The 22023-nt window shown below is 40.0% G+C and overlaps 1 protein-coding gene across 2 annotated transcripts in view; it reads right to left on the bottom strand.

Moving 5' to 3' along the window:
• Positions 1 to 59: 59 nt before the first annotated feature.
• Positions 60 to 22023, bottom strand: part of VWF (von Willebrand factor) — a 247614-nt gene continuing 225650 nt past the window's right edge. For both annotated transcript variants that reach the window (XM_008165463.4, XM_065570815.1), the window contains exons 47-52: positions 19711 to 19827; positions 14453 to 14551; positions 13373 to 13501; positions 11784 to 11823; positions 3705 to 3802; positions 60 to 413 (exon numbers count right to left, since the gene is read on the bottom strand). In XM_008165463.4, the coding sequence (XP_008163685.2) occupies positions 228 to 413; positions 3705 to 3802; positions 11784 to 11823; positions 13373 to 13501; positions 14453 to 14551; positions 19711 to 19827 (669 nt within the window). In that variant the 3' untranslated portion in view covers positions 60 to 227. The remainder of the gene's footprint in view (positions 414 to 3704; positions 3803 to 11783; positions 11824 to 13372; positions 13502 to 14452; positions 14552 to 19710; positions 19828 to 22023) is intronic.

Raw genomic sequence — 22023 nt, 5'->3', positions numbered from 1 at the left:
CTTGAAACGAGGGACACGGTATGGGTCACACTAGCAGCCCAAGTAAAACAGTCAAAAAATGCTGTTAAATAAGCTTTGCATTTATTGTTTGGTATGTTGATACAATGAGTGCAATGGTCAGAATCATTTGGAAGAAAGCAGTCTAAAGAAAGAAAGTGAGATCTGAATGGTAAATTCCTTAGCCATTAAAAATAAAGGTTAAATGAAGCAGCTTCTGGAAAGGTTTCCTATGTACATTTACGAGAGAAACAGTCGCACTGCACTGCAGATGGTACTTCATGCTGCACCACTGTGCCATTGGCACAGAGCAGAGAGACGTTCACCGGAACTGTCTGAGTAGCTGAACAACAGGTGCACTCATCTTCAAGTCTATTCCTTTCAATAGAGTACTTGGTTTTGCTTCTGCATTTGCCCTAAAAGTGAAACAGATACAAAGTTTGAATCTTGCCAAATAATAGTTTACTCCACAGATTTCTGATAAAGGTCCAAATTCTGCCCTCAGTTTTATCCAAGCAGCCTCAAGAAAGCTAATGGAAGTTTTGGCCAGGACTTTGGAATGGATTCATTTGATTGGTCTTCATTGGTTGTTGGTCTCATGCTTCATGTTTTCAGCAAATGCCAAAATATTATTTCCCATCTCCCTTGACATGTTTACACACGTAAGGTAATCCTGCGCAACAGCTGATGTCACACAAACAAGCTCATACACTAAGATATCCTAGAATGTTTACAATATTGTGGTAAGTTTGATAGGCTAATAGGAAACAATAGTAGTGGGGCTTTGGGCACCGTTATTACAACAATCTTTAAAGTTTGTATTTAAAAAAAGCTTGAAAAGAATTATATTCCGCCTGATCTAGTAGGGGATTGTGGACTTCAAAGTACAAGACAGGCCAAAGGCATCTTAACTTCTGTTTCATTTATTTCTAGGTCATCCATAACTCCTGTTGCCCTGCACACTGATCACCTCCATTGCTTCCCCCACACCATTCTCTCCAAACACGTTAGTTCCTTTTCCACATTTTTCTAGTTTCTCTCTATTTTATATTCCAGCAACTCAAACTGTACACAGCATTGCAGCTGTTTTAAATTTGTTTGACTAAATGAATTTTTTTAAGGAAAGTGTCTGATTTTTCCACAAAAGCTCTTGGTTTCTGGGTGGAAAAATCAAGGATTGGTTTTCAGCAATTTTTGGCCAAACAATTTTGGTTTTCTGCTGCTGAATTTTGACTTTTTGCCCCAAAATGAAAATGTTTCTGATTTTTTTGACAAAGTCAAAATTATCCAATGACAATTTTTATATTTTTTTTTTTATTTTCCATTTTCATCACAATTTTCTGGGGAAAAAAAATTCTCCAACCACCTCTACACAGTATTCAGTTTTACCAGTGCTGTATAAAGAGGAAAAAATTACTACTTTGATTCCATCTGTACAATACTGTTTTTACACAACTTAATTGCATTTATGCCAAACATAATGAAAAAACCCACAAACTGAATATTCCTCTTTGATTTCTAACAAGAAGTTGTCCATCCATTTGTGCTTATCCTTGTTACATTTTATTTTCCCTAATTTATACAGATCAAGTTGTATCATGCCAATATTTTTTTACATTATTAGCTATCCATGTTCTGTTTCTCTATTATTTACAATGTGTAAAAACAAACAATAATAATCCATGAAACAGGCCAAACTCTGTAATCTTCACTTTAGTTTTACTCAATCCTTATTGTGCCTGTAGCACTTCCTGAGGGAAACCTACCATTGATTTGATTGCACATAATTTACATTGTAGCTTGTACTATTCTAAACCATTGTATAGGTTGTAATGTAAAGGTGTGTAAGTATCACTTGCTAGCATTTCTGAGATGAAATGCAACAGTGATTCTGCTCTACCAATCACAAGAGGTTTTAGGAGTGGAGCTCATAAATGCGTTACCCAATTAAAATTGATGGTGGGCAGCCTCTGAGCACACCTGCACATGACTTAGTTGGCAGAATGCCTATCTTCCCTGGTTTGTGAATTGTAAACAGAAACAGGTTCCTCCCTGCAGCTCAGACTTAGGCATTCAACTCCAAGAGAGGGGTGGAGCTTAGCATACACCCTTGTCATCGGTGTCTCCCATGGGCTAGCTTAGGCAGCTCCCCACCTAGTTTACAGGCTTTGTGGATCACAGTCTGAGGTGCCTATCTCTCCCCATGTATTGTATAGGAGCCGAGACACCTAACTCAGGCTTTGTGGATCAGTGTTGTTCCTGTGATTTTTCTAGGCACCCAAAAGTTAGGTTTTGTGACACTGAGCATCACAATGCTTAAGTCCCTTTTTCTGGGCCCACGTGTTTATCCAAAATGAAATATGGGCTAGATTTCTGAATTACAATCTGCACACTAGGAAATCTGCCCTGGATCTTTCATAGCCACACGACCCAAATAGCCACTGACTTAGTGGATAAAGATGATAAGGCAGCAGTTTTCTTATTTTGGAGTTAAGCAAGTATTGGACAGCATTTCTGAACTGTTGAAATGTCCTCTTCACTTAAGAGTTTTATGGTTTGAGAACAGTGGCTGGAGGTCTTGAAGCCCATGGGGCACATGGTCCCAAGTCACTGCACCCAACTCCACCCCTTTCCAGCTAGTCACCGAAAGGAGAAAGATGCTCCATTTGGCAACTACAGCAGTCAAAGAAATTATCCCTATGAGAGGGTGCTAAAAGAAATTACCATCCCTAATCCCAGTGGGGTTTAAAGTAAAAATTCAGGCATAATAAAAACAGAATGGGAAGTTATTCTGTTGCAGCCAGCCTGGGAACCAAGCTTCTCATTTGTTTCCCAGTGCCATCTATCAAAGATAGAAGGGGACATCTGGAAGGAATGTTCTGCTCCTGTTTCAGATTGTATCTGCTGTATTACATGAGCAGAGTGATGGGGAGGAGAATCCCGTGGCATTACACTTTTGTTCAAATTATGGAAATTGATGGGATATGTGGAACATAAGAGCACAGTGTGTGGGCTCAAATACTGAAGTCATGTCAAATCCTACAGAGCTGTTTTTAAACCTGGGTGCTTACATGTTAGGCACCTAAATTTAGGCATTTATTATTTAGGCATTGATGTGTTGACTTAGGAGTCTAGAAGGGGATTTATGTACCTAACCTTAGAGTCACAGATTTGAAAATTGGGCCCCATAAAATTAAGGGTGAAATTCATTCAAGTGCAGAAGATCCCAGCAAGGCAACTTAATATCCACATGTCTCTCCAGGAACTAGAAGCAACATGAATGGAGCTTCTGTGTATTGTAAAGTGGGTTTTCTTATCAGCCCCGAAGAGGGGGGAAAAATCAGGTTAGACTAAATGGAATCAAATGTACACAGCTGAAACTCCTGCAGAGACAGAAGTCAATGTTCCATTCTGTTGAGTGGAATGGAAGCAAGTGAGAAGCCACTGACTTGCCCTTGGGTGGAATAGGGAAGCAAATTAATTCTCTTCAACAAACCTTGTTGAGATCCCTGCGCAAAGGCCATTTACCTTGGCTTTGAGCAGCGAGGGGTGAATACATGGAAGAGTCATACCTTTACCTAGCAAGAGGAGGGAAATAGCACTGCGATTTCCTACTATGCAAAAATGGAGCAAACCACTCCTTTTGAAAGTGTGTCGTGTTTTGCCACAGTTCTGTACTGACAAAATGAAAACAGATTTTTTTTTACCTCACACTGGAAAATAGACACTCCATCTTCAGCCTCACAGCCATTGATATTCAGATACGTCAGCCTGGAATTTACTTGTCTGCATTCTGCTTCTATACCTACCGAGTCAAGAAAGAAGGGGAATTTGCCAATGGTTGAAGACTTTTTAAAAAAAACATTCTGGCACCATTCTCTGCTTAGTACACACAAAAATTGCCATTGGCCATATGCCATTATTAGCAAGACCCCTAGTAAAAGACGTAGATATGTTTCCATGTGGTAATTAACACAGGGTACTGTGAATATACAGTACTGCAGCCTTAAAATTCCATTGAATACCACTGAGTTCCTGCATAAACCAATCAAAAACAACAGTAAAAAAACACCTTGCTGAATGACCAGCGATATATTAAAGCCCCAAGATGGTACCTCACCTGGCTCTTGTTCCACTGAATAATATTTATTACAAATCTATGTCTTGTTATTTTTTTCCCAAATAGGATTTTTGATGGACTATTGTTAACAAATAAAAGATGTGCTGTTGCACCACTGCAGCGTTTTAAGTATAGACCTGCCCATAATAAGTTACATCCAGAAAAATATACCCCTTTCCCATTAATTAACAACTATTGAAATCATTAGTTGTTGATCCTGATTGGCTCCCAAATGCAAGAGTCAGGGAATATACTGCAGAAAGGGATCACATTCTTTCACTGAAATAAACACTGTGCAATGTTCAGCACCACTGGCAAAAGAAGGTGCAATTCTAGGGGGTGTCAAGAAATGAACATCAGAAATGACTTTTGGATTGAAACTTCCCCTTGTCAACACCAGCTTTCAAAATGGACTGACAGGGTTATTTCCTATGGAAATTTACTCTGAGATATATGTTGAATTTTGTGGCATGAAAATAATGGGGTTAAATTCTCCATTCCCATTGGTGTACTCTGGGGGTAAAAGCCTGACTTCAGTCACTGGAAGTTTTGCCATTGACTTTAATGGGGACAGGATTCCATCCTGAGCAACTGCCATTTGGTGCTCTTGACACTAGAGGATAAATGCTGACTGTCCCTCCTCTCCTCCTCATGAAGAATCCACATAAAAGGCAATACAGGACTAGACCTGCAGAGCGTCTTTGTCGGTGGGATGCTATTAGGCTTGGGGAGGAGCCAGAGTGCTGTTGATTGGTCCCATGAAGCAGGGCTATTGCAGCCCATAGGCTGTGGTTGTTACTGGATAGCAGCTCCCTTTTCCCTCCCACCAGCCCTGTACAGATCTGGATTTTAAACATATACAGTTTTATACATAAGATAATTTGCCCCAACCACTTTATTCATTTTCCCATGCTAGCTAATGATTTGCGAAGGAGCTAATTCTCTTCTAAGTGGCCTTTCTACACACAGGAAGCAGTGGTTCTTCATTTGCAGTGTTAATACAGCACCATTGCCATGTGTCAAGATGAACTCTTACGTTAACTCTAGCTAGCAAGTGAAGCTATTCAGCGCTCAAGTCGATTCTTTATCAATTAGAATCTATTTTTACTTTCTGTATTGTCCCTCTCCACAACCATTCATTCGGACAGAACACTGCAATCAACTGGCCAGCTGCAAATTGACCAAAGAAATATAACTTCCCTTTGATGTAGGTGTCCTCCCAGCAGCTAAAGAAGCAGCTTCCCATCTCTTTTCCAAGATAACATTCCCAGCCTTATTGCTTTTCTGCCTTTCTAGCGCTTCACAAGTGATCTGAAAAAAGCTCCACACGCGTGAAAAGTGTTGCTGGCTGCAAGGCTGGAAACGCCAGCTCACTTTCAATGCTTTAATCACTTTGTTTGATAAAATGTGTCCAAGCAGAGTGCAGACACGGACAGTCACAATAGTTGACACGCATCCCATTTCAAAATAACTGTCATCAGACTGTCGCCATATCTTCAACGTTTCTTTGCTCCCAACTGAGAGATGTATTGTCCAAAAACATCAATTTGGTTTATTTATTTTGGATTTCATAAGGCCACACCCCCTCCAGAGAGATTAGGTCACATGTACATAATGTAATGAAATGGACAGTGTCAAGATCAGAAAGGGAAAAAAGGATGAATAGCAGAGACACAACTATGCTTCTTTCAGGGGTGGAAAGAAAAGGACCATCCTCTTCCTACAGAAACCACCGTATCCCTGAGCACCACCACTTCCTATCATCTCACTCCTGCAGGCAAAAGCCTAAGAAAAGTGATAAACCCAGCACTGTTTCCTGAGGCCCAGAATAACAGGGTATATTGGATCAGTTGGGGAGCAACTACAAGAGTGGAAGGGCACCCAGCCTTGAAATATTCAGCTACCAACTCCCTCGTGTTGAAGACAAGGAACCATTCACACAAGCACTCGAGCTGACCTCAATTGCCTTGGCATACCACAGAGAGGGAGGATGGCTTCACAGACAGCCAGTGCCCCAGCCAATATCAGGCCTTATAGACCAGAGTCAACACCTTGATTTGCACCTTTAACTGAACAGAATCTATTTTTTTAAACAGGTTTTTTTATATATATATTGAATAGGCTGAATGACCTGGAAAGGTTATGTAACCTGTATGTCAATCTTTACAGCCACGAGAAATTGATTATTCTATTATCTGGAGTATAGGTAACAGGCTACATATTACTTTATTATATATTGTGGGCTTTGATGAATCGTTAGGCCCTGCCACATTTAATTAAAGGGATGGGATAAAGAAGGAAAATTGTGCAATAGAGGAAGATTACCATTTGACTCAAAGCCAGTAGCCTGAGTGGTGTGAAGGAGATCTGATCACCAGAGATAGAGCTCCTTTTGAAATTAGGTGTGTGAGAGAGGGAGTGAGTGAATGTGTGTAAATGACATGTAAGGTAAATATATTGTGAAGACTTATTAGTCTTATTAGTTAGTATTTATACAGTGCATTTACTATAAATGCTAAGGATTGCTTTTCTTCTCTCTGATCTTGACTGTAAATTTACAGGTTCAGATGTTCCAAGTCAACTAGAACATTTAACCACACAATTAATTTCCATTAGAGCAATGTGGCTAATGCCTTTAGGTGGTTTTTAAAATCTCAAGCTGCTTGTTTGTGATTTTTCTATTATCCTGCATACAGACTGCTCTTAAATATATCATTTTAGTTCCATTGAAATATTGGGACTTACTGTATAATGACTGACAACTGGGATGATACTTATTAAGTTGCAGTCATTAAGTGTCTTTGGAGAGAGTGAGAAAAGTGACCTCCTGCACCCTAAACAGAAAGTTCAGGCCACTTCCTTTTTTTATTTTTTTCCTGACTTTAACCCACCCCAGCAATGAGATCTCATGTCAGAGTCACCATCCTTCCTTCCACTTACCACTAGAAGGGAATCCCTTCCAATCATATCAGTCTGTATAAAGTGGCCTCAAGTAAGTTAAGGGCTGTTATAAAGAGGATTATGATCAATGGTTCTCCATGTCTGCTGAAGGTTGGACAATAAGTAATGGGCTTAATCTGCAGCAAGGGAGATTTAGGTTAGATATTAGAAAAAACTTTCTAACTATAAGGAGACTTAAGCTCTGGAATAGGCTTCCAAGGGAAGTTGTGGAACAGGTTGGACAAACACCTGTCAGGGATGGTCTAGGTTTATTTGGTTCTGTCTCTAAACAGGGGGTTGGACTTGATGACTTCTCAAGCCCTATATTTCTATGATACTATTATTCTAATACTGATGTTTAATTGGCTGGAGGGTTCATGTCCGAGTGACAAAAGCATTCTTTTCCCTGAAGGGGGTCAGCAGTCCTTTCCATGACTGCTTTGTCCAGGCCAGCACCTGGTGGTGACACTAGACAAGACAGGCTGTCCTTAGTGAGTCTGGGAGCTACAGAGTCAGGGAGAACCACAGGGTCAGTCTGTTTAAAATGGCTTCAATCAACAAGCCCCTTTATATTAATTATAACCAATTCCTATCTCTTCTCTATCATGAGGGACTCTGTACACGCCAGCCTGCAGAAACAGGCATGATGTTTCTGAAACACTTTCAAACTTTGTCCATCTTGGGAGCAAATGACCAGGATGAAGACTCAAACCCAGGTCTCTCACATGTGAGTGAAGAATACTAGCACTAGATCCCTGGGGATGGTTAACCTCATAATATAACAGGCTGCTCACAATTCACTTTGATTACTGGGTTTGGTTTACTGTGCTTCACATAGTAAGAAAGAATGTAATTTCAAAGATAATAGGTTTCATTCAGCCTTAAGATATGCTAGCTCCTGCCCATGGGAGTGGAGAATATGCCAGGAAGAAGACTGCAGTGGAGAAAGACACCTACAAGCTTTGCTCCAGAGCTAGTCAGTGCCAACGTAACAGTGGATGGCAGAGGCTGGAAGATGGCATGGCCAAGGCTGATTCAGCACTGTCCCTCTACAGGTGATGCTTCTTAGGAACCAGAGTCAGAATTTAAAATCTTTCTCACCTGGTTAGCACCTAATGGCAAAGACAGCCTGGGGGCAAATGCCACCTGCCCTCCCTGGATGTGAACCCTCCCTTGGGTAAAGTAGCCCCTGCTGGCACAGAAAGGTGTAATTTTCAACCCTACACCAACAGAGGTGAATTCATTTTTTGACATCTGTAAAACATACGTAACATGGTTTGGAACTGGGATTTTACTCTGTATTTTCCTTACAGTATGCAGTATATTTCCCCACTTAATTAATTAAAGTCTGTAAGAGATATAGAGAACAGATATGCCTTGAATGATTAATAACCATTAATTCCTCCTGGCCCTCAAAAATTAGAAAAGCTATCCACCTCAGTTTATTCCAAAATAGTTTCCACCTAGCTAGTTAAGACAATAAGAACATGGTTCATATCAGGTGAGACACTTTGTCTAAGGACACACAGATAAGCTACAGTTGGGAATTCCACTCCCCAAGAATAGAAACTAAAATGGCACTGTTAATCGCCTAAGCAAGAATCTCTCATAATTTGCATATGGACAAAATTTCTTCCTTCCTCCCAAACTAGCTAAAAAGAACTCCAAAAAGTTGCCAGGCAAGGTTAACATCCTAGTTTCCTACGAAAAGTGTCCCACTTCACTTTGCGAGTGGGTCAAGAGATGAGTGGGGAAGATGCAATTTAAGCAAACTAGAAATAACCTGCTGTGAGATCGAAGGTTACCCCAAAAAATCCAAACCATATTTTCACCCCCAACTATAAACTATACATATGTTTGCCTTGTAAATCAAATATCATAGATAATCTATTTTGTCCCATCAGTTTGTCTTTCACCCCAAACTTGAAACTGCGCATTTTCTTGCTTTGTGAGTCAGATCTACATCTCTTTATATGTGGATAATGTCTCTCGTTCAATTTCAAATTCTATATAACATGCAATGCTTATGTACAATCAAAGAATGTATGAAATAGGTCCATCAAGTTTGGAAGATTATAAGGCATTATGCTTCTTTCCATTGGAAATAACTGTGGCCCTTTAGAAGTAATAGGAATTGTATGGCACAAGGAAGAAGGAATGCTGAAAGATTTAAACCTATATGTACCTTTGGATCATTAAAAGAAATTGCTTAAAAAGGAGAAATTTCCAATTAATAATATGGGCTAATATTGAAATACAAGCTTTGAAATAGATCAAACATGAAAAGCCTCCGATAAGAAAAGGACTGGAGAAATATTTTATACCCCATCACCATCTACAAGATACCGATGGAAGCACCAGAGAAACTGAGAGCTGATATCTGAGCACTCAGTTGGCACACGTCCAATAAAAATAAGAGGGAGCTTCCCTCCAATGAGTCCTAAAGTCAGGGCATATAAAACTGAGGTCACCAATCATATGAGACCCTGAGTTGACTGAACCGACAATGCTGCAGAATCCCCAGTGTGATGAATGCCAGGACCGGTCTCATGGAAAGGACTCTCCTCACATCCCAGGGTTAAGAGGATAAGATGAAGTGATGAGATTTCATTTCAAAGATTGTATTTCCCTTTCTGTTCTTTAACATAAAAAAAACTTCAGGTTATCTTGATTACGTCTACACTCTCTAGCGAGACACCAAGTAACCCTGTTTTAGATTTTAACTAATACATGCTCGCCATTGTAAACCCAAGCAAATTGGCCTAAGAGAGGTTAAAAACAACAATTTTAAGCAATTGTTTTTCATATTCTAAATTTGTCCCTTTTGGTCCAATCCATTTAAACAGCAGGGACCACGTGCTTTAAATGTGCCTTGAAGACAAGTATATCCTTGGAAGTGTGATAAATGTGTTAGGGACTAAAGAATTGAGCCCCTCTTTTTCTCTGCCTCTGGCACATAATAATCTAGTCTCCTGTGGGCTGTAATCCTTTGGTCTCATTTCAGCTGTGGGGTTTAGTGTGTGGATTCAGGGTGGTGTCGGTGGCCTTTGATATACAGGTTCAGACTAGATAATCAGGTGGTCCCTTCTGGCCTTAAACTCTATGACTCTATGATCATCAGTAAATGTAATGAGAAATCTTGGTGATTCGCATTGTTCCTTGGTATAACTGTGGAGTCTCAACTCTAGTCTGTGATAATTGTTTGCAAGACTAGGCTGTATCTACACTTGAGTGGAGAATTGTTGATTGTTTACTAATATGGTTCTGGGTGAATTAAAGTTAAAATTAGTAAGCTAGCTCCCTGGATTCAATAAAAAGGTCTTATCCTATTGGATTCCATTCTATATTGGCTATAACACTTATCTAGTTTGTTAGATTTCAGGTCTAAGATCTAATTGGCATCTTGGCACATTCATAAAAATTGACACACACACACACACACACACACACACACACACACACACACACACACACACACCCCTTTCCCACTTACAAGTCTCCCTTGATCTTTTAAATATAATGTGGAAATGTGTAAGAGTTAATAGACAATTTTCAATATTAATTCCTTGCTTGAAGCCTGGTAGATAAAAGCCCTCTTAACTAAATTACCTGTGTGAGCCATTCAGCCATAGTCTATTATCTCAATAGCTTCCTGACTTTTATTTCTTAAACCCGGAACTCACTGATATGTAGACAGGCCATGGAAGCAAATGCTCGGCGTTAACTTCTCCAAAGTGGTATATTGTTACAGCAATTACCGTGGTTGTGCAGTGATGGTCTAATGTGCTTGCCATCTTTTATTTATTAGCACATGCCCAGAACAAATAAAAGAGAGAACAGAGGGCACACGAGGTGCTGACATTTTGACCTTAGAAAGGAGTCTTTTTTTGTTAAGAGCTAAAATAACTTCATAATTATTCACCAATTTATTTGCAAAGTTGCAAATGTAAAGCCTTTATGTTCATAGAAATATTCAAAGGTTAGTTTGGGGATAATAGCAAAATTCTGCAACCCTTATTCATGCAAACAAACCCTGGAATAGTCCAGCTGAAATGAATGGCATTATTTATGTAAGGATCACATGACCAAGGGTTTGCAGGATTGGCCAAAACTGTTTATTCTGAGACCCAGTCAAACTATTCATTATAAATACACACTTGTTATGAATTTATCTCACTTTCTGGTTATTAAATCATTCATGAACAGATCGTGATTTCCATATTTATTATTCAGTTTTCAGTTTTCACTGGATTGTTTTACTAAATAATTTTAAGCCTATTGAGTGCTCACAAAACATTTGCTTCGTATAGTCAATATCGGGTTGACTGATTGGTCACCCCGTTTGTGTGGAGCTGTTCCTGATCTTTGGCTAAATTACTGAAATTGTTTCAACAGGAAAATACTGAATGATGAATAATAAACATTTTGGAATGACTGATTATTCACGCTAAAATGTGTGAAATTTTGGGGATTTGCCAATGTTTTCTAGGCATACCCTGCTGTAGTCTAAACAATCATGAATAATATGACCACACAACTCACAATGAGACAAACGTGGTGATTTTAGTCACACAATTATGTGAATCAGCGTTGACATTTGTTTGAATCTTTTGAATTAGCTCTCTTTTACTGTACACAGATCATGAATGCAAAACATGGCTTCTTATGTAGTAGACTACATTCTGAGAGGTTGTAAAAGAAAGATGTTTCTAGCATAGTTACTTACATGTTTCACAACAGGTATTGTCAATTTTTGCAATTTTACCCTAAGAGAGAAGACATGTTGCAGTTTAGGCACAAACAGTATTTACACACACATCTAAAAATAGTCAGACTTATATTCAATTTCTCTATAATAAGAAGTTATGAACTATGTTTCTGTGCTATACATATAATAGAAGTATGTAGAAATACTAATTTTCCTATCATTTGACTTCATTAAAGTTTAGGAATATTAAACAGCTTTAAAGTTTTTTTCCACACAACCAACTGATATTGCTCTTAGGGCATCATTATCTTATAATTTTTACCTTTTGGAGCCATAACTCTGATGACTTTCTGTATTACTGAGGATTAAAAATGGGCCACATGTAATTATATTTTCATTTACGTTTCTTTAAAATGGCTGCCACTGTTACCACTGGATCTCTGACCCTGCTTCAGAGAGTCACCTGAACCTGTGAGTCAGTAACTGAATAGGAACATATTTAGGTCCAAGATACATTTTGAAAATGTATTTTAAAAAAATGAGAGCTGGATAGTGGGACTTACCATTTAAAAAGTCAACTATTATCCTTTGGTTTGAAAATGAAACCACCGGAGGGAGATAATACACTCAGTCTATGGCTTTGTGCATATCCCATTATTTTTCAAATAGTTTTCCTCTATACAGCTCTACTTCAGTTTACGGAGGTATGTGCAGTAGTGACAGCAAAAAGGAGTACAGTTTTCATGAAAGGCTTTTATCTTTCTGAATAATGAGTCTCAAAATCGCTGTTCACTTTGTGCATGTATGAGAGAAATCCACTGTATAGGGTGGGCTTGCTTGTGGCCTCACTACCCACTGCCATGTTATAAGAAGACACAGGCAGGCAGAAACCTGCAGTAGCAGCAAGTGCTATATCCTTTAAAAGACCATAGCTTGCATTCCACGTCCCAACCCAAGGCTGGCCTCAAGTTATCAAGCAATGCAGAAGGGGTTGGATGCAGAGGGACTCATATAGCATGTCCAGTAGTGCTCCCACTCCCCATGTTATTGAACTAGGAAGTGCAAGCACCTGGATTTAGACTGCTCCCTATGCAAAGGGGAAGGCTATCTGCATCCTCCTCCCATCTTCATACTCAAGAGTAGCCAGAATCTGCCCCTACATCATATGCACACATGCACTTTAGTGATGGATGAAACACAAAGTTTGGAGGTTCAGTTCCACTGAGACTCCAAAAGCTCAGATGCTTCTCCACACTTCTTTGCCATGAAAACTGGACTAAGAACATCATGAGATCAGCATTCCCCCTCTGTCCCCAGCACTTCCTGGCTTTGGATGGGCTGGAAATACTGGAAGATCAGCTTTTCCCATGTTTATTACAGTCCCATCTGCAACCAGGATATGCAGGAGCCTGTGACATTTATTATTTAAAATAAAATAAAAAAAACGTTTCTGAACCTAAAAAAAGGTTCGGGTTCAATTTAGCTGCGGTGTAAGGTGGAAGCTTAGATTACCCATCCCTAATACACATACGGGATTTATATAAAGCCCCATAAACATGACAGAATATATTCGGAAACATGCAAGCAGGACCCATTTCACTACTTACTCCTTCAGCCAAACATCTCCTGGAATCGAATGGAGAGCAGCCAGTGATTCGTTTTTCCCAGATAAATTCTCTTTTCTCATTTACTTTACAAGAATGACTGTCACAGCCATCTTGAACTGTCTCATTCGGCTGTAAAGATTTAAGAGCTGTTAGCTTAGCACAAAAACAACCTGGAAGGCCACAGTTTTCAGGAAACTATAAAGTTTGACTGTTGCTATTATTTCATTGTCATTCAGCTAACATGCCTCAGCAGGGAGGATTACAAAACATGGAAAACTTTGCTAAATATATGTGTGTGTCAGTAAGACCATCTAGTTTTAATTATTTATTTATATGATGCCCTCAATGTGCACGGTACTCTGCAGACATGTGAGAAATCACGTACCCTGCAGCCTTATTAAGTGCCAAAAACGGATGTCCTGGCCTGAGTCCTCACTCTGGCAAAATTCCCATGGTTTCCAAGGGGAGTTTTGCTGAATAAGGACTGAGTAAAATGTGAGCAACAAACTTGGGGATTTGGCCCTAAGTTTGTAGCTTTGTGTTCTGTCTTCTGAGGAAAACATATATATGAATATTTAACCTTAGTTACCATGGGGAGATTCTTAAAAGGTCAAAAATTAGACCTAAACGAACTAATGAAAAAAGGTACATACAAGCTACTTGCTAAGACACGCTGCCAGCTTTTTAACAAGCAAAGAGCCTCTGATGTTTAAGGGAGTGCCCCAGGTCCATTTCAAATAGCTGCTGGTCATTTAATGAAATGAATGATGAACAGGTATTAAGCTATAACCAACAGGGCAACTGAATTCAAACATCAATCCAGGGACAGTTTTGCTGGATTCATATGTTGTACTGACCTTTATTTGTTCCTGTCTTGTTCATATTTGTTTAAATTTAATCCAAAACATGGGATCTTTGGCCTCACACATCTCTAATTTCTTTGAAAATATTGGGGTTTGCAGCTGCTGTCTAACTGTCTAACTGAAGAGGGTCAAAAGAATAGGTGCACCAGTTGTCTCAATTAAAAGCATGGATGACATTTACGCTTAGTCAACAAAAATGAGTATGCTTAAAACAAACCTTCAGATATAGGATTCTTCCATCTCTCAACTTGATACCACATGAAGTTGGCACACATCTCCCACAGCAGGAACCACTGATTTCTTCCATCCTGTAGCTCTGCAATGCAATAAATTCGCTGTGGCATTTTTCTGGTTCTCTGGACCCCTCCACCCTCACTCACAAACTGAATGTAAGTTTTGGATATGCAATTAACAAAATTACATTCATCAAAACATCTCTAAAAGTCTTGGATGGGAATGGTCTAGTTAAATGATTTTTATAAAACTTGACATTATCTCTTGTGCTGTTATTGTGTGGTATACTATATGGATGCTGCAGATATGTTACATTGTATAATATGTGCAGGCCTGATTGATCCTGTGTCCACTGACATCAATGGCAAAATTATGCTGGATCAGGGCCATGAAGCACAAGTGGCTGGAATGCTGCCATGTGCCATATGAACCTTACAAGCAGCATCAGGCAAGACTTCTCCCTAAAGCCAACACAACTTGCAAGGATGCATGAGAAACCCAGACTAGGAAAAAAAGGGCCAGGAGATTGGTGGACAGTGTAAAAGAAGGGAAGGTGGGAGGAGGAGAGATTAGGCCAGAGTGGAAGACTGAAGTATGGAACAGAGAAAGGTAGGATGAGAACGTAAAGGTAAAGGAAAGAGATGGAGGAGTGGACTAGAGGAGGAGGAAATGGTGAGAATAGGAGAGAGGGGGATGGGGAAAGAGAATCAAAGGATGGAGAAACTGGCAGATAAAGTAGGAGGACAAAGAGAAGTGGTGAATGGGGAAGGAAGTGAAGGATGAGGGAAAGGAGCAGAAAAGATAGAGAGATCTATCAGCAATGGATGGTAGGGAAGGCAGGTTACGGGCAAGAAAGAGGTAGAGAAAACCAGAAAGGAATTGAGTTAACGTACGAAGACAATAAAAGTCCCCACTACAACTTTTCCAGCTCCTAACTTAACTAACAGCTGCTTATGATGAGCTGAACATTTTTAAGACAAACAAACACTTTCTGGATGAGCCAATACATGTATGTTATCCATATGTTTGTTTTAACAATTTTTTTAAAGGAAACATTTATGTTTTTACAGTAACCATTAAACCATCAGAAAAGACACTACTTTCTTTATTATTTAGGTGAACTGCTAACCTTTCAATTTATCTGCTAGCAAAAATGTGAGTTTAAAATGCACCTAGAATGGTTCACAAAATAACATAAAATGCTTAATAGACTCCACTGTAGTTTGCAGCACTTCCCAAAGCGCTGCATTTACTTACATCATTTCAATGGCTAATCATAGGTTGATACCTTGTTGAGAGCACATACTCTAAAGTGTGATTTGTTCCTTATGACAGTGGCTTTTAATGGGAATTAGAATGAAACACAGGTTCCCAATTCAGGAAAGCACCTAAGCATGTGCTTGAGTCCTACTGACTTCAGTGGGACTAAAAGAGTTCATCTGGATATACATGAAAATTTCATTTTGTTGAGAAATAAGGCCCACATAGTCATTACAGTAGGTATGGGAATGGGGGTATGCCCAACCCCCTGAAATTGGCTCCTATTGAGACAATGTCCACAGCCAGGAAAATTCCATTTTACTTTCCTAATTTACAGATTATATTAACTATGAGGAAAAATCACAACAATTTCTTCTATTGAGGAGCATGGGAAATTCCCTCTAATGAAACAAACCCAAGTCAATGTCAATTTCCATCTCTGTTCTAAGTGCTCCATTTGTCTCCAAGGTGGACTGGATCTCCAAGAAATGAAAATTTTAGGTAAGCACAGATATATTTTCCTATTCTTCATTGTGCTAAGATCTATAGATCCATTACAATGAGATTTTTACAGCAGTGTGCCTCCAGGGTAGAAAGCAGGATCATTCTTTAAATGTGGACAGCCACAATTAGGTAAATTATGTATCCTCTATCTTTCCCTGGGCACTGAAGGATGGAGAAGAATTCTACCTAAAAATGACATTGGCTAAAGATTGGATGATCAATATGTAGATCAGGGTGAATTTATGTATTGATGGCCATATGGCCAACAACCAGATGTCAATACAGATGATGTGAGTTCTCTGCCATAAGTCTTTCATTGCTCCTACAGATTGGACGTTGTTGTTTGACAGAAGAACATTTCCTGAATTAAATTTGGGAATGAATGTGATGATAGTTGTGAGAGCTATTTGTCCAAATTAAAAGTAAAATACTTGGTCTGATGCAAACAAGCTCCCAACTATATAAATTCATCTGACTGCAGATAATAGAGACTAGGAAATCTACTTTTAAAATATAATAAGTATAATGACCCCTGCAACAGGAGTTCAATTTGAGTAGTGCTGTAAGGACCAGAATGAGGTTCTCAGGTTGTGCACTATAACCTTGAGAGGCTAGAATTAGGGTAGTTGCCCTAAGGATGCATTTAATGTTGGGGATTGTACAAAACTTCCTTTTCTTGAACATACTGAGAACATCAGAGGACGGAGATTTTACCTTTTGCTTGGACACTCTCATAAAGCCACATTAGAGGCCTCCTGGAGGAATTCAAGGCCATATGTCACTTGCTTAATGCAGTAGTTAAACTATGGACGTTGTTTGTCCAATAGAATAAGTTATATTTGTTAACTTGTTTTTAGTGTCCATGAGTGATAATCACTTCATCCAAGTATCCACCTTGAACCTGTCTGGGGCTGAATGGAGGAATGGCTTTTGCAATAGTGGACCTCTTGTGTAAGGTAGAGATGTCGGAAGGTCCAATGTGAGGTTAGTAAGTCCCAAGAACCACAGTCTCTTCCAACAGAAAGACATAAGCAATATTATTGCTGTTCTCTCCTTCCTAGCTTTTGATCAGCCCTGGATTTGTGATAAAGTCTGACTTTATCACAAATCCAAGATACTCCAGAAACCAGCTCAGTCTATGTGTTGGTTTCACTCTCTCTGTACAGAGCCCTGATCAGAAAAATTGTCCAGAAAGAGATAAAAGCAAATTTCCTTTTTCCTAAAGGCCAATATTATTGCTACTATGATCCTGGAAAGAGTCCCTGGAAGCACATGTACAATCAAATGGTAATGGCTGGAATTGGGGGGGAAAGGTGGCAGTTTATCTGCAAAATGGAAGAATTGTCTGTGGGATAGTTAAATGGGAATGTGAAGATAGAGCTCCTTTAAGAACTTATTTTGATGTGTCACCCTGCTCTATTAGTTATGGACTCTCTGAGGCTAGAAATGGGATAAAGAACAGCCCTTGGTGTGGAATGGATTATATCACTCTGATCTGAAGTAAAATGAAACTATATCTCATGTCCTGGCATTTCCATGGGCTGCCTAAGATTGGGAATGGGACAAGGCTGTTCCTGTGATTCTTGCATAACTCTATAGAGTATCCTCTCTGAACAATGTCAAGTCACCATATTTTGACACAAGTTGTAGGTAGCCATTTGCTCCCAAACTGAAAGAAGGTGGCACCAATCAGGGGTTTAACTCCAGGTAGGGAAGGCTGGGAGTCATTCAGAATGCTCTGGGGCAAATGAAGGCCACTATGACTCTTGCCTCAGCACCCTGCGCTTGTTCTAGCTATCACTTGCCAAGTGCTATTCTCCTTTGTTGTACTTCAGGGAGGGTTTCACTTTGCCATGGGACTGGTATTCTGTTCTAAAATGTCTAGCAGAAACCAAAATTGTAAATCTACTTTTCTAATGACTCTGTGAATAGTCTCAGCTTTCCATAAAGTTTCCTAGTAAGTGAGCTGGGAACTGATTTGCCTGCACATCTGATCTCAAGGGGAAAAGCCATGGAGCTATATCTAAGTGGAACAGATTTGTGTCCCACTATCTTTTTCAGGGAGAAGCCATGAAAAAGGCAGCAAGCATTTTAGATGGAGAATGACCATAATTGCAATACCCCTGTCAGAATTGCTTCTGACTGCATGAGGAAGCACTTAGCGTACCTCAGATGACGTACCTACTTTTTTGTTTGTTCTTGGTTAGTCTGAGATTTTTTCATACTGAGGGGAGGCTGAGACAGTACCTGCCCAGACTTGGCTGCCTGTGAATGGCTTGTAAAGCGAGGAGGTCACTCAGTCAAGTGAATCTGACTGAAATCTCCCCCAATTAGAAAGGTCAAGTCCCTGATCACTGAGGAAGATAGCCCATGTTTCTCTTCCGTAGTGACACCAGGTTGAATCTGGTCTGGTGACTACTGATGAATCTTCTGGACTTATAAAATGAAGGCTAGAAAGAAAGAAATGATAGGCCAAGAGGCCTGTTACTGCCCACTTGTTCTATGCCCTCTGGCATTGACATTGTCCATGCTGTGTCTTGCCCCTCCATCTGTGCCCAAAGAGAGAAGGCAGTCGAGCTCTGCAGTCAAGAGGGCAGAGGGCTATAAGGACTCATGTGCAATTTTCCATCTGGTGTACTGTCCTTCTGGCATCACTCCTCTCATGGAGATGAGGGAGGAGGCTCTACTTGCCCCTAAAGCTGACTATTCCAATGCTGCTGCCTTCTTTTCTACCTAGGGAAGGGGGGAAGAGGCAGTCCCGGCTGGATTAAGTTGAAATGGAGAACTGCACTCTGCCCACAGAACCAGCCAAGCTTCCCAGTGAAATACTCAATAAGGGGAGTGAAAACAGGAGATATGGGCTTTTCTTTTTGCCTGTGACTTTTTCAGCCTAGCTGTCTCCCTGTACAGGCACCAGCTGCCACAAAAGCCTCAGAGGGGAAGCGGAGCTGAGGGGACAATTTCCCCAAAAGGCAAATACAGCCCAGGGAAGCAGCTGGGAATTAGACAGACGCATTAGTACGCTGAATTGTTAGGCAGGAATTTGAAATAAAGTTTGGAATTTTCCTCAGAAAAGCTTTGCAGCAGAGAGGTCTGGCTGAGCCGCCAGCTGCTGTGGGGGCAGCTAAAACTGTAGGGAACTTCAGGGCATGGGCATTGCCTGCTGCTAGTGACTGAAAGTCTAGTTCAGCCCACAAACTGTAAGCAGGCTGAAGTACCCATTGTAACAGACTTGTGGACCTTAGCACAATGAAAAATTAAATGCTTTCCTGAACTGGGGCTTTAGAACATAATTGGGATGTGACCTCTGACACAGATGCAGAAAAATACAGGACCGTACTGTACCCTTCCTTGGCAAGACTTTTGGGAATGGGGACAGTAAGCTCTGAGATTGGGGTGTATGCAATGGGTGAGGTGATCTTACGACTGCATAGATTCGCAGTCAGGAAAGTCCGGGATCATAGCATTCTCACTCACCTTGGGACAGGGTTCACAGGTGGTTTTTCTACAGCTCAGTTTGTAGTTCATAGGCAGCCCCCTCTGGAGGCCACATTGACAATTCGTACATTGGTCCAACATCAGGTGTTCCCCTACCTGAAACATTAGAATCAGTTTGCAATGTTGAGTGATCATCTATTAAAACTCAAAAGAATAAGCAACTTAGCTTGAAACTGACTCATTAAATCTTGCAATACTGTTCTGGACTGAGGATAGCAACCAAAACCTTTCTGTCCCCAGCTTCAGAGACCCAATGCTTGTATCATCACACAGGCACAACAGGAGGAGGCTGTTCCTAACTAGCTGATTTATCTGCAGCCAACCATCAAGAGTTCATTTTTTTAAAAGTGCCATCAAGCTCGCTAGGAAGAGGAGTTCATCAAGTTACAATGAGAGTCGGGTGAAATTTTTCAGATGAATAGTTTACTAGCTGAAAAATGCAGCTTCCATCCACCCAAAATTATTTGTGAAGTTGACACAAATTCACCAAATAGTTTCAGCCACAAAAAAGAGTTTGGGGCTAGATTCTTGGCAACACTCATCTTATAACTTTAGCCCAGTGGTTAGGGCACCCGCCTGGGAGGAGAGAGACTTGAATTCAAGTTCCTGCTCAAGAGGAGGGATTAAAACCTGGGCTTCCCACATCCCTGGTGAATGAGCTAACTACTGGGCTAAAGATTATAGCGGGGGGGTGGAAGTACCAGTACCACGTCCCTTTCTAATCCCCCTCAGTACAAACCAATGGACATATAACACTGTACCAACTCAAGCTTGTAGGCTTGGCTCAGGACCTTTTTTCCCCCTCTTATTTTAACCTTTTATATTGAATGTTCATGCTCATAAATCTGAGAGGAGAATAGCACTTGGAGGATCCAGACAAAGTCACACTCATCACTTTTCCTTGTGGGGTAGGAACGGAGAGGAAATGTCATATGAAAAACACTAGTCTTTTTGATTATTCTTTACTCTGGAAGATGCTCAGATATCACAGTGATGAGCATAGTACAAGAACCTAAAAAAAAATATATAGTCCTACAGAAGCTGTAAATCCTGAATTGCAACATCATTCTTGCTCTACTTCCTGTTATGTCCTGAAACCCGCCCCACCCCCTCGCCCCCAGTTATTCAACATTGCGTGATGTTTTTGTGTTGGTGACTTGCTTCAAAACACTTAAATTTCCGCCATTTATGACCATAGTCATATTTGACTCAGGCCTCTTCAAGTAAATGGCTAATGTATTATACATCGTGCCTCAGTAGCACTAGGTTTTTGCATCATATGTAGTACGGAGGAAACCACTAGAAAGTTCAGTATACAGGGAATAATGTACTAAACTGTAGATTCCCCATAGGAGCTCATGAAAGTTCTGAAATTCCAACATGCTAGAAATTACATTTTTTCCGTAGAATATCAAGAAGTTAAATTTATGTTGAAATCAGTGTTATTTTGGGGGGAGAAATTTGGGGTTACACTTATTAAAGACAAGCTGGAACCAACCCCCCCTCCCAGATACTAATGCCCCCAAACTTTTGAGAAGTTTCTATCAGGATCCAAAGTTTGCAACATAAGCACCATCTGTAATATGTATATAAATTTCTTCTCAGATCAGCATGTTAATGGGCCTTGACAGTACATTTCTGTCAATGAACAGAGTTTACAGTGTGGGGGAACTGAGTAAAATAAGGAACGGATTATTTTTTTCCATTTGTAGAATACACCTATCAAATATTCTCTAGACAAACTTATAATAAAACATCAGCATCTGCTAACCCACTGTTAGCTAATGCAACCAAAATAACCCCCCATAAAGCTAAAAATGACTCTAGTCTCCCTCAAACATGACACTCAATAAAAGCCTGGGAAAACAGATGAGTGTGACAGCTAATTCCATTTGGTAAATACAGCCACCTGCTTGGAAGTCTGCATTTAAAGCCTGAAGCATTATTTAAAACAGTGGAGTGAGTGCAATAGACCTACTGGAGTATAATATTGGTAACCAGATACAAAACAGAAATGTAAAGGGATTAAGGAAAAACAAAAGGCCACAATAATCTAACAGATCTGTAGTGAAAGATTCCAAACTTGGACCTATTCACTGAATGAGTTAATGGAGGAAGTTTTCCCTTCATACAAAATGAAACATGAAGCCTATTTTTAAACAGTGGTTGTATTCCCAGCATAAAGTTTTGAAATCCAGGAAGTATAAATGTCCTGGGGATACCCCATCTTGATTCCTGACCAGGACTTTAGAACAATCACAGAACAGTGACCCCAGAATATCTGTCTCAACT

This window comes from Chrysemys picta, chromosome 1 (genome assembly GCF_011386835.1).
Source record: "Chrysemys picta bellii isolate R12L10 chromosome 1, ASM1138683v2, whole genome shotgun sequence".
NCBI classification, from domain to species: domain Eukaryota; kingdom Metazoa; phylum Chordata; order Testudines; family Emydidae; genus Chrysemys; species Chrysemys picta.
Note: the sequence above shows the minus strand (reverse complement) of the source record. Positions and strands in the feature narration are given on the sequence as shown.